At 42.0% G+C, this 15820-nt stretch overlaps 1 protein-coding gene across 1 annotated transcript in view; it reads right to left on the bottom strand.

Annotated features, from left to right (window-relative positions):
* Positions 1-15820, bottom strand: part of dcc (DCC netrin 1 receptor) — a 250072-nt gene that overhangs the window by 35905 nt on the left and 198347 nt on the right. The window contains exons 13-18 of the mRNA XM_036529616.1: positions 13189-13330; positions 12323-12433; positions 11369-11563; positions 6289-6384; positions 1168-1406; positions 441-579 (exon numbers count right to left, since the gene is read on the bottom strand). Of these exons, the coding sequence (XP_036385509.1) occupies positions 441-579; positions 1168-1406; positions 6289-6384; positions 11369-11563; positions 12323-12433; positions 13189-13330 (922 nt within the window). The remainder of the gene's footprint in view (positions 1-440; positions 580-1167; positions 1407-6288; positions 6385-11368; positions 11564-12322; positions 12434-13188; positions 13331-15820) is intronic.

Genomic DNA, 15820 nt, shown 5'->3' with positions numbered 1-15820 from the left:
AACTGGTGCGAGCACATTCAATATAATGAACAGCAAATACACAGGCGATTATACCCTTGGCAAGGATCCTGGATCGTTCTTGTCATTAGTACTGTTTCTTAATTACGCAGCTGCCCCGGTGAGTCACAAGGAAGGACGCTACAAGTCTCTGACATTGATTAAAGTATTCAAAAATGGCCAGGGCTGTGCTCACAAAATAAGAGGCACAGGAAGTTATGGATTTCCTGCATCGTGTTTCAGCTGTAATTTAAACAGGCTTCCTCTCAGCTGTTGGGTGCAAGCAGATCACAGCACGAATGGCTATAAGAATGGTGCAATGTTACAAACAAGGTAACAACCGAAGACAAGCAAGCCTGAGGGCGAGTGTGGCCGTGTTCCCAAGTGCTGATGCAGGCCAAGTATCGTGTCACAAGATAGAGAGGGGAACCTGAAACGGGTACCTGCTTCGTAGGTGGTGGCATGTGCAGTCATACTCCACGTGCTGGACTTGCGGCCTTTGGTCACCATGACGGCGAACTCGTACATGGTGTTGGGCTTGAGTCCGGTGACGGTGTGGCTGAGCGCCGTGGTGTCTGCGGACTGCGCGGGAGAGGACAGAGGTCAGGGGGAGATGTCAAAGCACTGCCTCGAGAAGACAGCTGTATAATTACGGACGGGGAGGAAAGGGTTAATCTGTCATCGACCGCCTGTTAACTGACTGCGAGGGCTAGGGAAGCATATTTCATAAGGTCGTTCATTGCTAGCACATGTACAACAAAACCGCTAATGTGAGAGACACAGGATACAGCGGGTTACCAAGCTCACCGATCCACTAATTCAAATTCTTAATCATCTCAGTACATTATTGCTTAGCAAATGTTCTTATCCAAGAAGACTTGTATGTCTTACACTTCGCTATATACATTATCCATAAATACAGATAGGGATAGTCACTGCTGAAGTACCACAATTGCACTGCACCACCAAAGATTTGAACTTGCCTGATTTTAAGTCCAGTTCATTAACAACTACAGCACACTGTCACCCAGCCTAGCACTAGATGTATTAACCTACAGATGTTGATATCAAAATGAGAGCAAAGTGAGGGTTTTTCAGTGATGACCATATCAATCTCAAGTTTAGGCAACAGAAGACATCCAACAGACGCGCTAAAGGCTGCTTCATTACCTTGTACTTGCCACTGGTGGAGTAGCTCGTCTTCCACTTCACGGAGTAGAAGCGCACCTCAGTGGACTTCTGGTTCTTGGAGACGGAGTTGTCGGCCCAGCTGACACGGACAGAGTCAGGGCTCAGGGCCACGGCCTGCACACCTACTGGAGGGATCATGGGGGTGGAGGTATCTGGGATGGGAGTAGGGAATTTATCAAACAAATGGAACAAATCATCCTCCGATGGGTCTAAGGGGTCTGGAGCCACACGGGCACACATGCACACACGAACCCCACCACACACACACACACACACACGCAAACATGGAGCAGCGTGCATCGGGCAGAGGAGAGGGCGCATGCAAGAAAAACCATGGGTTGCCATGCAGTCCAGCAATGTGAGTGAATCAGTTTTGAGGGGGATTGGAAAGGAAATAAAACAATGGGACAGGAAGTAACAGAGAAAGCAGGAAGTGACAGAAAGAGGGCAGAGGGAAAAGCCCATTACTCTACAGATATTACCAACAGTGCTAGCACTAGGAGAGATGCTACTGACTTGTGTTAACTACCAGGTAAAGCTAAAGTCACACCTAAGAAGAACAGAGAGAAGAATTAGTAAGCACATGGCACACTTGAGCTGATCTTTACAGCTGTAGAAAACAACTTGTACACATAAGCTTCTCTACTAATAAAATTACAGAAAGGTGGACAAACATCAGGAGATGTGAGTAGATCAGACCCTTTAAGAAAACATACTTCTCGCTAAACTGAACAGTGTCTATGTTAGGAGTCCCAACTCTAGAGGTGAAGTTGTCATTTATAGCGCTTCCTACATGCAGCGCATATATAAGATTCATACGTAACAGGGAGACACAGGAGGGCACATACAGACATACACAGGAAACTGTATCACTGGAGCAGCTGCGCACTGAACGTAAGAAACCGATGAAAACAAACGGAGTTTTCATACTGGGCTCATTTCAAAGCGACGCAGCTGGTTCTGCTTCGCCTGAAAAGAAGCTATCGATCTGTTTGTTGGTTCCACTTGCAAGTGCACAAATGAGCAGAGTGCATTTCTAGAGAGTTCACGCCATCGGTTTTCTCGGGGCTCAGCTTGTACGTGTTCACAACTCAGCGAGGAGTGTTCTCCTTTCCCCACAGGTTTCGAATGTGGGTTAGGAGAGAGGAGACAGTAGTGGGCAATGCTGATGAGCTTGTGGACATTATATCAATTTATATCAAGTGCATCAAGTGTATACAAGCAAATTTAACGGGCAGGCACAGACTTCTTTCCATATTTTGTGAAGAGCAAAATATAATCCTTTCTGCACAGGTGATGTTCTATCAAGTGTCCTGTGTGCTGTGGTTCACCCATAAAACAAAAATGTAGCCACTTAGCTGCTTAGCTACCAACACAGCCAAAGCCTGTAATACAAGGCCTGACTGAAGATATGTCATATCAGCTTTAAATGTGGGCGTCCTTTCTCACATGTGAGAGAACCCGTTCACTGAGATTTTTATTGCTATTCTCTAAATGTACAGAGTTCCCCTGTCAAATGGGGTGAAGATACCTTTCCAAGAGATCTTGGTTTAGATTTAGTTGATTTCAGTTCGATTTCCAATCGAACTCTGATGTTTCCATTAACTCTCCTAATGACCTGTGCCACGGTATAAAAAAAGAACTGTGGTGTGTAGCGCTCAAAGGCAAAACAGAAAAGCAAAAGCGTTTTTTTTTTATGCTTTCTCGGCTGAACCGGCTGACCGCTCAGCACAACAAACATGGGAGGAGAAGGCTATCTATTTTTCCCACACTTCTCAACGAGGCTGGCAGCGGACAAAATGGAACAGCAGAGCCTGGCAAACGTCTCACGCTGTGTTTACTGGCGAGCCTGTTCACAGGCTGTTCCCACGCGCAGCAATACGGCCAGTGTGGCACGAAAAGACGAATGTCTTTCAGAAGCGCCTGATTAACTTAACTGCGAGCTCCCTGCTTGGACTTGAGAGGGGGATTTAATGCGGAATAACGGCCGGGCTTTTCATTCCAAGTCCAGCCCTCTCCCTGTCTCCTCGTTTGGCCCTCGGAGCTGGATACCACAGCTCCCTATGTGGGGGGGAGGTTCGAAGAGGCGGGAGGAGGCCGCAGCGCGCCTCCAAGGATGCATTGGATGTTTAATCGGCTGCTCACTGCTCCCCCGCACAGCTTCATGGACCACTGGTTGCTGGCTCCGTTCTCTTCACTGTAAGATCCAGCCGAGGGCCGATAGAGATGCAGGCAGAGTGGGAGCTCTAGCAATAAGTTGCCTGAATACAGGGACTCAGCTAGCGGCAATGAGAACCAGCGTGACCACAGAGTCGCACCCCCCAAGACTAAGAAAGGACCTGAAATGACCACGTTCATCAGAGGGTTTGGGGGATGGCCTGGCCTTATCATTCCTGCTTCCAAATTTCAGTTAATCTCTTCACCTCGGGGCAGCCCACCTATCACAAGCACAGGCTTTTTTATCTGACCATGTCGCTAAAATAAACTTAAAACTAAAACTAAATTGTGCTGAACTAAGAAGTTTTAAGTGTACTGTTTACCCAAAATCAACCAAATCCAAGTTTAACTGCAGGTAAAAATGATAATAATCAAAAATACACATTTCAGTATCACTGTGGTTATGATGTGGTCACAGGATGAAAAAAGAGAGTCTTATTTTTATAAATATTTAAATTAATTTCAGACTGTGCAGTATCTACAGAAACAGCAACAGCATAAGGAGTTCACTTGTGGCTGGAAGCAAAACACCTCTGATGTCCCGGAGTAAAGAACAAAGCCCTGATGAATGTCTCAAGGGTCTCCTGCTTCTGTCTTGACTTTTCTCTCTCTCTGATCTCAACAGTTTCTCACAGTGATACAGCCTTACTTGCCTGAGGCAGAATAAGATATTACATGTGTTTCCCATTAATTCAGGGGAAAAAAATAGGAAACGTAGGTCAGTAAATATTTTGTTTTGAAAAAAATGTTATGGATATAATTTTCGGGTCTCCTGATACGTAACGGTTTTAAGAGCAAGGTATAGTAATATTACACATATAGTTGCATACATAGTATACATTTAGGAATTCTTACAAAATGCAGCTTTAACTGACGTTTGAGAAAATTAAAACACAACATAAAATTGTTTCATACAATATGTATGAAGGAGCTCCTGGCCTGGCATGTCTGTGTAGCGTTGAGGTTGCAAAACAGTTTGTCAGTGACTGATGCTGAATGCTGCAGTATTGAGTTGTCATGGCTTTAGGGTGGTGAATGGTGCAGAGGATTAGAACTCAGGATGCAGTCTTGCACTGCCACATTAATTATTAATCTTAAATGACAAATATCATATAGATATACAGTGCTCTCAGTATTTGTTCATGCCCCCTGACAAAAAAAAAACATAACAACAGAAAAGAATGTTGCCTGTTTTCAGGCAGTGTGTCTACTCCTATTAATTATAACTGCATTGAATGTTTCTATCAATTTGTAGCACAACGGTTGAATCCGTTTCCTTTTGGCCTTCAACATTCATTAGCCACAATATGAACAAACAAGAACTCTCTTCAGAATGTTTGTATTTCAAGTATTCAATAGTATTATTGACAATCAATAATAGAGGGGGCGGTGAAGATTGTTGACAGGTGTATGTGGCTATGGCAGTCTTGCAGTGCATTGCTGGTGTGCTAAAAACAATTTAAAACTCAACAGAGTAAGCTACACAAAAATTGCCATGTAACTGAATTACTGTGAACTGCACTGACATTTAAATAAGAAAGGAATACCAAGGAGTTTTGTGCTACCAAATTTCTTTCCAGGGAGCAGAGATATGCGTGTATCAGTTGCTAATTAAATGGGAACATTTTTTTTAACATTGTTGTATAATTGGTAAGAGCACTCATTAAATGTTCAGTCACGTGTGACAATGAGCCCAAATACTTCAGAGGGGATAATTATATGTGAGTTTGAAATTAGGTTGACACCCAAATTTGGTCGATTACAAGTAATTCAGTATTTGTTCAGTGATACTAATCTCAGCTATGTTATTTATCCAACACCTGTGTGACATGTTGCACAAAGCAGGGCAGACAATGTTGGCACACAAAATTTTGGCACACAACATAGGAGTATAGGACACTTTAAAAGTGGGTGATACTGTGTCTCTAGTTATTAAAACCCAGGCAAAGGCAGGGAAGAACACACTGCTAAAATAAGGCATCAGCAACTCAGTTAGCCTCACGAAGTTGTTTTTGAATCATATTAACAATGATGTAGACAGCATCATTATGCCTAATACTAGTCAGTAGTTATGGGGTGATGATGATACTTAAGTGTGGAAACTCCAACTGAGGATACATTACACACCAGTAAACAGGACAGTGCTAACCTCATGAGAGTCCTCATGTTAACATGCTAACATGGAAACTGACACATCACAGTATCTCTCTAAAAAGCCGGTGCAACGTCTCTGCTAGATGAGGCTGCATGCACCTGTCCTCCTTCTGGCTGGACAACTTCTTGAGTCACGGACGGATACAGCAGCGGTCCTTTTAAAATTCCATGTTGAATAACAGAATACAATGCTGTTATTGATTCTTTTAGCAATTCTTGTATTATTGATCCTTTCAATGTTGTCTTATTCATTGCTCCAGACGTGAGCTTCTTCGGTGGCCCAAGGGCAACCAATAGCCGCTTTGTACAGGCGTCAGATAAACGTTCTTATTTCATTATGATCCAGCATGTTTTCGTCTTGTTTCCATTGTCAGAAAAAGTTGGTGCTGAACGTCTCAAAATCTAAAATTGGGCATTCACCACAATGGGTGTCTTTACATAGAATACACCATCCAGTTTGAATGCAAGTGTGTATTTCAGCATGGACACCTGAAGCCTTCTGTTTAGCACACCCAGTTTCTCCATCTCCAGCTCTGTTGGACTTCAACTCATAATCAGCAGCAGTTTTTATTTTCCCAAAATGGATAACAACATGATAGAAACACTCTGAACCCCAAATGGAAGGCCATATTATTCGATATAGGTCAAAAATTCAGTAGCTACTGTGGCCCTTAAGGACTTTTTCAACGGAGATAATAAGCCCACCCCCACATTCTGCCCTTGGCGTACCTGTTATGGATCTGGTCACGGCACTTTCGTAGAGCGGGACCCCCTCCCCCGCGTTGTTGAAGGCCTTCAGTGAGATGACATAGTGGGAGCTGGGCTCTGTGTGGAAAAAGAAATACAGAGCGGTGCTAAACCATATGACGTACCACAGCCTATGGCAAGCTTCAGCTCTCTAATCCATTGACCCCCTCATCAAAATAATGCAATCTGGGAGAAAAGGCGAACCTTTGAGCGTGAAGCAACGGGTGAGGAAAAGGAAAGCGAAAGAAAAACAGGAATGATTGTGAAAAAAAAATCCCTCAAAACAAAACAAGATGTCTTCCAGTCCCATGATGCATCAGTATTTCTATTAGAGCAGACTGCGGGCTCATCTAGCTGAAGCGTATTCCCTGTGGGTGAGCAGAGAGCCGGTCTCATCTCGCAGTCAATAGGAGAGCGGCGTGACCTTGGAGGAGCCCCCCAGCTCAGTGCATGGTCCCTGATGCAGAGTGCTGAAACGGGAATTCTCTTTCAAGTTGCTCCGCTCTCTCCTCTGGCACACACACACACAGACACAGACACAGACTCACACACACACACACACACATACACACACTCTTAAACTGCCCTCTCTTTTGTTTTGCTCAATCGAACCAGCCAGGTGGAGGTGAGTAGCTATTTTTACAATCCTTTCCCATTTCACCCTCCCACAGAATAACAGGCCATAACCTCAGAAGTATGTGTGCACATAGATAAGGGTGGTATCTCCTGAACAAAGCTGTGGGAGTATGAAAAACGAATTCTGTTTTATTTTACTTATTTTTTTATGTGAGTCATTAACATACCTATATATATATATATATATATATATATATATATATATATATATATATGGAATAGGAATGGCCTACACGCACACATAGGCAACTCTAAAAAGTCTGAAGCTGACTGAATAAATGACAATGTTTCATGGGTTTCATGGGTTGAAACTTTTCTGATGTATTCTAATCTCGTCCCACTTCAGTTGGACTGTACTCTTAATGCGCAGACAGTGGAGTGGCACTGCTTGCTTTGTTTTAATTCACTTTAGGCTGTTGAACATAATCATGCCATAATCAAACTTAGACCGTGAAGCTTTTGAATGAACGTTAATACGCTTGGTGCACTTAGAGGTGCTCAAGCTATAATTGGACTGGAGGAGTACTGGGTCTTAGAGGCGGGGCAGCCGCTGTTGGGAGTGTTTAGACAGAAATGATAACGGGCTGTCCATCTGTGCCCGCCTGTGATCATGTTGAAAGTTCAGATAGGCTCAGTGCTCTACCCCACTCAGTAATATAACACGAGGACGGAGGCTACAGTCCCATATAGTCCCAGGCAGCGCAAAGCTAATTGCTGAACAGCTGACCGAGATGGTGTTTCTGTTCAGCATCCCATGGTAAGGATTCATATTTTTTTCCCGGTTGCATTTCAACCATTCTCTGAATTTGGGGTTGCAGAAATATATGGGTCAAAGTTATGTTGTGCTTCAAGAAGTAAGAACAGGCAGCCTATATGCGGAAACATACAGCTGTACCTGGTGGTGATTTCAGCTGTATTCATCGGCAGTACTATGAGCCAGTAACTAAATGTGTTTGTCATCATCTGCTAGTATGACTGCCACAGCAAAAAAACATTAAATAATTATAAATAATCATTACCATCCTTGCCATCATTACACGTGTAAAATGAAATTATTTTTAAAGAAATCACTAGTGATCTCAGACTAAGTTCATATTGCAATATTGCTCCACCTGTACTCACAACTGGATGTGTGTACACAAACAGGTTATAATCAGTTGAGCGCTCACATTATGGTTCATAATATAGAGACCAATCACCAGTTTTATGCCAGATATATGCCTCTAACACTTAACATTACAATAACACTTACATTATAATAATACTTATTACAGTACATGTTTGCTACAGGCAATCATGTACTGTATGTAAACATTTGAGAACTGGTGAAAATAATAAGAAGAATAATAAGAAGAAGAATAATAAGAATATATTCTTAATTCATTTCACGGTGGTGAATACACATGGGGAAAGTGCATCAGAATTGTGTGTCTATATTCATTCTGGAATGTAGAGATTCATCCAGAGGCTTTTGACAGTGCTCATATCTAATCCCCAGCTGAACAGTTGTCAGACGGTTTCTATTAAGGTCTGTTATTGATGAGATGACATTCAATTTTTAGGCCATATCAATAAGACTATGTCTAATTTTATGTGAGGACACAGCCTACAATTTAGAACAGGTTATAGATAAAATATGAATAATATCTAAAAAGCCATCAAAACAAATGCAATTTTGACATTTACAGTATATAGTATAAGTAATTGCATAGTTTACCATTACAGGAGTGTTTGGACTCGCATGGATTTGCACTCATAAAACAATGTTAATCACTTGATAAAGAAACATCAAATAAGCAAATACTTTGCACTGAGTTCTTCACATATTACAATAGCAGGAATGTCTTCAATCTATGTAGATAGTACATAGCACACATACACAAATCATAAAGTGTCATAATAGCCATAAAAGTATTGACATGTTTCATTATGTATTCATTATTGCATTGTAGAGCAAAGCATCAGCTGAATATTAAAACTGTGTGCATTTGTTATTGTCTCCTTTCTCATGCAAATTGCTGGTGCTTTTTATAATTCAATTTCCACTTCACTTGTTTTCTTATTACAATCCCTTAAATAATGAATTATAATTAAATTCTGTTTAGAAGTCTGCATTAATGAGCGTAATTTGAATACATGGATATAGGCAAACACAATGATTTGTTTTTTACTGTCGTTTACACATTTTTATTTTATCAATTAAACCAATCTGTACTCTGCTTGACAGGAAGGACATTATCCTTCCTGCATTTTTCACTCCGCATATTTACCAGTGTCAACTGAAATTAAATGTTGGGCATTCTGAAAATACCTTCGAGGCATTTATAAGTAAGGCATACATTTGAAACATGACCTGGATATCTGGTAAAAGTTCTTACTGCAATTCCTTATCTGTGTGCCATAAAATTAATGGATATAAGCTTTTTTTTTTACAGATGGCAATTAACGGCTTAGGAAGCAATTACTTTCACAGCCTCTGCACAATGTATTTTTTCCCTTTTCTCCTCTTAATATCTTTGCGGCAGCCATATTTCCCCACACCTATAGAGGAGTTTGTAGACAGCATGGTCCAGTTTCTGGTCCATGGCTTCAACAGAGGTATGAGTAGGAGCTTCAGCATCAGGCAGGACCATTTTTTGTCATTACTCTTAATGGAGTAAATTCAAACGTCCCCACAGTGCTGGCGGCTGCTTTTGTGTCTGACCTTTCTACAAACCCCTGTGGGCTGTACTCGGGTCAGAGATAAAGCTGTACAGCGAATACAAAAGCAGCCAAAGCGACATCTGCATTCTGTCCTGAGAACACCGCAATTGGAATCGCCTAGTCCCACACTCCTCCTTAGTCTTTGGGAGATGGTATCCATTTGACATTTGCCAGCCAGGTCTTTTTGATTGAACACTCGGTGTCTAGGGAAATATGCCACTGTACTCAAGAACTCAAGCACTGATTGACAGCCATTTTCAGCAAAGCACTTACTCAAGATATTGAGATGATAGTTACCACAGCGATGACATGAGTCCCAGTTTCTCCAATTCATTTAACACAGAGGATAAGGCCTTTTAATATACTGGCAACATGAAAACTAACAGATGCTCAAATGTTTGTTCAAGCAATCTGGCTAGCTACAGAGAGAATGATTTTCTCCGAACCAACCCAAGCAGGGAGCAGTGGCAACAACAGACCCGCAAGATGGCAGTCCCTAATCTCATTCTTATTTTGTAACATTGAGATTGTGTTATGTCCTTCCCTTCTGTGGTTAGCCTGTTTTTCATCTCATAATAAATTATAAATTATCTGAATACTTTCAGGATGATCTATTTTCTTATTTAGAACTGTGAGAAAGATTATATTCTAAATAAACGGCATCTGCTGGAATACTACAACTCAAAACATTACTTCTGTCGATACGCTGATGCTAGCTGTTGCTAATGCATAGCTGCTGATTCTGAATACCTGCTTTGAGTCACGCAGACATAAATTCTCACTCAGTCTCCATCAGCGCAATTTATTCCTAATTGCCCCCGCAGACAGACTTATTGTGAAACATTCTGCATGTCTCTGAACCCACAAAGGTTAATATCACTCTCAGTCAGGCTGCGGAATAGACAGAAGCGAGCGCTTGTCACAGTAGAAAAACTCCTGTCCCCACAGGCGAGAGGAGATAAAGTTTGTTCCTGACATGTTTCATTAGCGCGGTGGTAATCCCTCAACATTGTGCAATTAAGAAGACAGAGGGATTTATCACAGAAGGCAGGGTCTGAGCATCTCAAGCAAAAGGGGGAATTTGTGTCATTGCAGAGCGATCTCACAAAAGGGAAGGGAGATGACATGATGAATCAGACCGTCACAGCGCTAGCATTCATAGTGCTTCTGCTGGCTGCTAAAACATTTTCATACGTTTTCTTAATATTCCTTTTGTTGCCCAGAGACAATAATATGCACAAACACTCACACACACAAGTATACATGCACGCGTGTGCAGGTGCGCACACACACACATACACACATGTACAAACGTATGTATGCACACTCTCACAAGTACAAACCTCCACCCTGCCCTTTTCAACACACTTCCCTTTTATGCCTGCTCACCACTGCAGTATTCAAATGTATTTAAATTGTTTTGAAATGGTTTAAGAATTCATATGAATCAAAGGCTTGTTTCCACTTATAAGGTTCAACAAAAGTTAATGGCATAGGGCATCTCTTGTGACATATTTGGAAGGCACATACTTCTCATCACAGTAATGATGGTGACATGACATTGACCTGACAGTCATTCAGTAATCATAAGAGCTCTTTGGATTTTTTTGTTACACATATTTAGATAAAAAGTGCTATGCCAGCAGACTGAATTGATGAAAGGCCTGTTTGAGACTGGTGTATTGGCTGAGATCAACTCATTGAGCAATAAGGAAGCACTTACCCAAGTTTTCAATGGAATAGTACCGCTGCTTGCTGTCAACCCGGACAGTGTCCGCATAGGGGCTGCCCACTCCATAGCCGATGATGTAACCCCTGACCAAGATGTTGGGGTTCAGAGGAGGGGTCCAGCTCATGATGATGCTGTTGGGCAGTGGGCGGACGTGCAGAGAACTGGGCTGATTCGGAACCTGGGTCTCTGGAAACCATGCCAAAATTCCAACGTTTTCAAAGCGAACATTAGATCAGTAAAAAAAAAAAAAAACACACATGCTGACAGAAGGTTCTGCAATGCACTCCTCTTGGGAAATGCATTCAAATATAATGGGTTAGGAAGTCAATTTTGGTTTATTGAATGATAATCTGTTGGTCAGAAGTGCATTTAGCCCCAAAGAAACCATTTTTATTTTTCCTTGCATGATTCCCCCTCCTGTTTTGCTTAATGCTTTCCCGGTGATGTTTCCTAAAAAGGCCTTTGAAATTGCCAGGCAAAAGCTGTTTCCCTTAATCCTGAGCACAGCACACCTAAAATTCACGGGATATAGCGCGTTTTAAATTCTTCCAGGCATGGCGCATCAGAGAAGCCTCTGATTATATCTTTGCTGGCGAGCGGGGCTGTCAGTCAAGGCCCTCAAAATTGCTCTGTAACTGAAAGCATTTGAATCAGCAGGGGCACTTTGAGAGCGGAATGGTGTCTCTCTCAGCCCACCAGCAAATTGTACCCTGAGCAAAGGATGAAGAGCACTTACTTATAAAAGTCTCACGCCGCGCATCACAATGTAAATTCCTTTAACTGGCCTTAACAGTATAAATATTTAAATAGCTCATTTGTAATGTTGGAAGAAAGCCACTCCCGTGAGCACGCAGCTCAGCTGAGCCCAGGGGGAGCGGGGGGGACAAGGCTGGGACGGGAAGAGAAAGAGAGAGGGAGCACGCCACATTTTTTTTATTCGCTCACCGTCAAGGTCGTTCTCCGGCGTCTCGGCGGTGTACCAGTCGCTGGCCGGGCCGGTGCCATTTGCGGTCATGGCGGCCACCTGGAAGCTGTACTGGCTGCCCTTTTCAAGGCCTGGGGGAGAGAGCAGAGACTTTCAGAGGACCGCTGTGCGAGCCAACCCCTGACAATGTGCAGCCATGCCGAAACGATATGAGGGTCACAGCAGAGAGGTGTATTTACTTTTAAGGGGAAAATGACTAAACACTTGCCACTGCAGTTTCACTCATGGACAGTAATGTAAGAGTAACCCATAAATCTTCTCATTCAATAAACAAATAATACTTTTCTTCCATCTGACAAAAAAAGTGAGGCAATACTTGCCTTAGTGACTTAGGGTGTTCGCGCTTGATAGTTGATAGTAAGTAGATAACGGATAAGTATAAAATGTGGTAATGCCACATGTTATGCAGGACAACACATCTGTAATCATTGCAAATTACACGTTAAAACTGTCATAAGACAAGAGCATACTTCTAGGGTCAACTGACTGCTCGCTGTTCCAGTTCTCCCTGAATGTAGGTCACAGTTCTTTCACGTGTCAATGCAATCTGTCCTATTTAAAATTTGTCAGAGGAAGATGCAATGTAGTGTAACTTATTAAAACACAGGGGTGCAAACTGACTTGAAACGTTCAAAACAGACAAAATAAATAAGCGTGCAAATGAATAAAGAAGAAATCAAAAGCAAACAGAACGGAAAGTAAACACGGCCTCTAATGATATGAAGGCTCTTGGAAGGTCTAGGGCACGCATTACAGCTGGTGGCTGCAGATAAGTCACTCCCGTGGGGGCTGCGATTAAAAAAGTGTGAAAAAAAGAGTGCTGCACCTGTGAAGAGGTACCAGAAGTTGTTGGGTTCGATTGTTTCCTGATCCCCTCGCCGGCCCGTCTTCCTGTGACGGATTCTGTAGCCTGTGATGAATCCGTTCTGTGAGTTTGGAGGGGGAGGCTGCCAGCTGACCTTGATGCTCTGAAACACACAGCCGTGAGAAACTAAGAACAGCAGTGGAATTTCAACCACAGATCTCCCTCAAATGTAAAAGACATCACAGATTCAATTCCTGATTTTACTATCGTAACTGAATGTCTTTATCATTCATATCGAGCTCGATGTGAAAAGGGATTTATGCGTTTTAAAATGAAAACCCCGAGGAAGTGTCTGACATCAGAGTTGACAAACATTCGCTTCTGAGGTGACATTTCCCATCCAAGAAAGGGAAAACGCTTATTTGAACGAGAATGGCTGTGCTTACTAATGGCTGTGCAATAGCTGTACAAAAATAATGTTGCCAAGGAGAATACTAAAAAAAGAGAAACAGGGCCAGAAAACCTACAGCACCTTAAGACAGCATTACATAGAGATAAAAGGAATTACGGCACATCACTGGCTGTCTCTCAGCTCATCTGTGTGGTCTCTCAGCGGACACTTCAAAGGTGTAAGAAAGCTGGTGAAAATAGGTCTGAAATGACATCATCGTCATGCACAGGGCGGTACTGCAGTACTGAGCATAATACCAGCGGGATCTTATTTGATCAGTGCTTCATCTCCAACGGTCTGTCATTACCCATACAGACAGAGCCTTTCTGTGAGTTCCAGTAGCTTTTTACACCTGAGGTATGCAGGTAAAGCCATGGAAGCTCATATTCAGCACACACATTCTGTGACCCTTTCCTGTAGCCAACATAACACCAAATCAGGAAATGTCATTCGACAGGAGATCTACACAAGAAGAAAAAAAAAAACAACAAAATAAAACAACAGCAATCCCCTCTATCGCCATCGTCTGGCTTACGACAATCTGTGTTTTATGACACCTACGAAAATGTCACCAATAATTGTTGATGGAATTATTCATCATGAGACAACAGAAGTCAAACTAAAAAAAGACTCCAAAGACAACAGATTTTTCTACATCTGCAGTTTGTTTAGTCTGTCGTATTGGCTCTCCTATTTTAGTTTATGTTCACTCTGTTAACATGTGATGGGAAACAGGATTTATTTGTTTCATCCTCTGAGTGAGTGCACAGTCTTGCGAGCCCTGTCTTATCATTCTCCATGTCTTGTCATCCCCGGAGTATCACACAGAGGCTGTGACAATACCAAAAATTTACACTGTGCAGCATATGTCAGTATATTTAAAAGGACAACTATTTATGGATTCTAGCTCATTCTGTAAACGCACTAGCTCCATCCTCAGACTGAGTCCTTCAGCGCAAGACATTGCAAGCTCTGAGTCTGGGCTGTGTCATTTGCTGACCACAAACGGGACTTCACACACTGTAACCGGCTTGGCTCTGTCAGGGGTAGAGGAGAGTTATGTTGGCCAGGGTCACCTCAACGTCACATCACTCGTTAGCACCATACAGCGGCTTCTGCGGTGCTTACGAGCTCCTCGGATGCCATCAGTGACACTGACACTTATGGTTCTTTTGGTTCTCGCGCTTGTGAGTAGTGGGATTTGTGGCATAATAAATACCCTCTGGTTGCTTGTGAACGAATCGAGGGAATACATTCAATGCCCTGTGCTTCAATGCTCCTGTACGAGTGTACTGCAGATGATGAGACTTTAATGTCCACAGTTGCCAGGCAAGGTTAGGGTGGAAAATGGGGAAAGCATAAAAAATCATTACATACATTTTTCATATACATAAAATATATGAATAATGTTTTAAGCTCCTATACTCTGTTTTTATGTATTATTTAATATAATATTTATGTAATATTGTTATTTTCCCCTTCCTAAATCCCTTATACTGTCTCTAGAAACAAGTACACTAATCTCCCATTCTCCATCTCTGATTAAAAGGTGTTTTATTTGGTGTAGGCAGAATGGAGCGTTAATTAACTTTTCTCAACGGCAGCCATGGCCTCAGATGCCTGTAAGACAACAGATGGCCCCCAGTATACAACAGGAAGTTTTGCACTTGTTCATTAAATAAATAATGCTAATAATAAATATACTGTTCTCTAAATTTTAATGGTTTAATTATTATTTAATTATTTTAATTATGTTATTTTAAACAATGCAGTTGGTAAACCATCAAAGGTTCTCACATTCTTTACTTCTGCTTACTTACTTGAATTTGCTCTATATTTAATTATTAAAAAAAGGCATCTTCAATGTAAATATGATACCAAAGTGTGCTGCCCTTGGAAGAGACACAAAAAGCCGGTGAAAAAGGATAGGACTGAAAGAGGGTCAATTATCCATTTCACTGCAAAGCTGGCCAGAATCCCGGCCTGGTCAGCAATTATGTCATATAATGGACAAACAGTAATTGCGTGTGGTGAACAGAGAAAGATGAAAAACATCACTTTCTAAATCCTAATGGGGGTTACACAACTGTGATAATATAATTAACTAATTACCGCAATCATGGGATTTACCAGGGTATATGCTGTATTTTTGTTCTGATCTGGACTAGTTCAAATGGATTTCAAAAAAAGCATGGTTTAAGC

Source organism: Megalops cyprinoides, chromosome 5, assembly GCF_013368585.1.
Source record: "Megalops cyprinoides isolate fMegCyp1 chromosome 5, fMegCyp1.pri, whole genome shotgun sequence".
Lineage (NCBI taxonomy): Eukaryota > Metazoa > Chordata > Actinopteri > Elopiformes > Megalopidae > Megalops > Megalops cyprinoides.
This window is presented reverse-complemented; position numbering and strand designations above follow the sequence as displayed.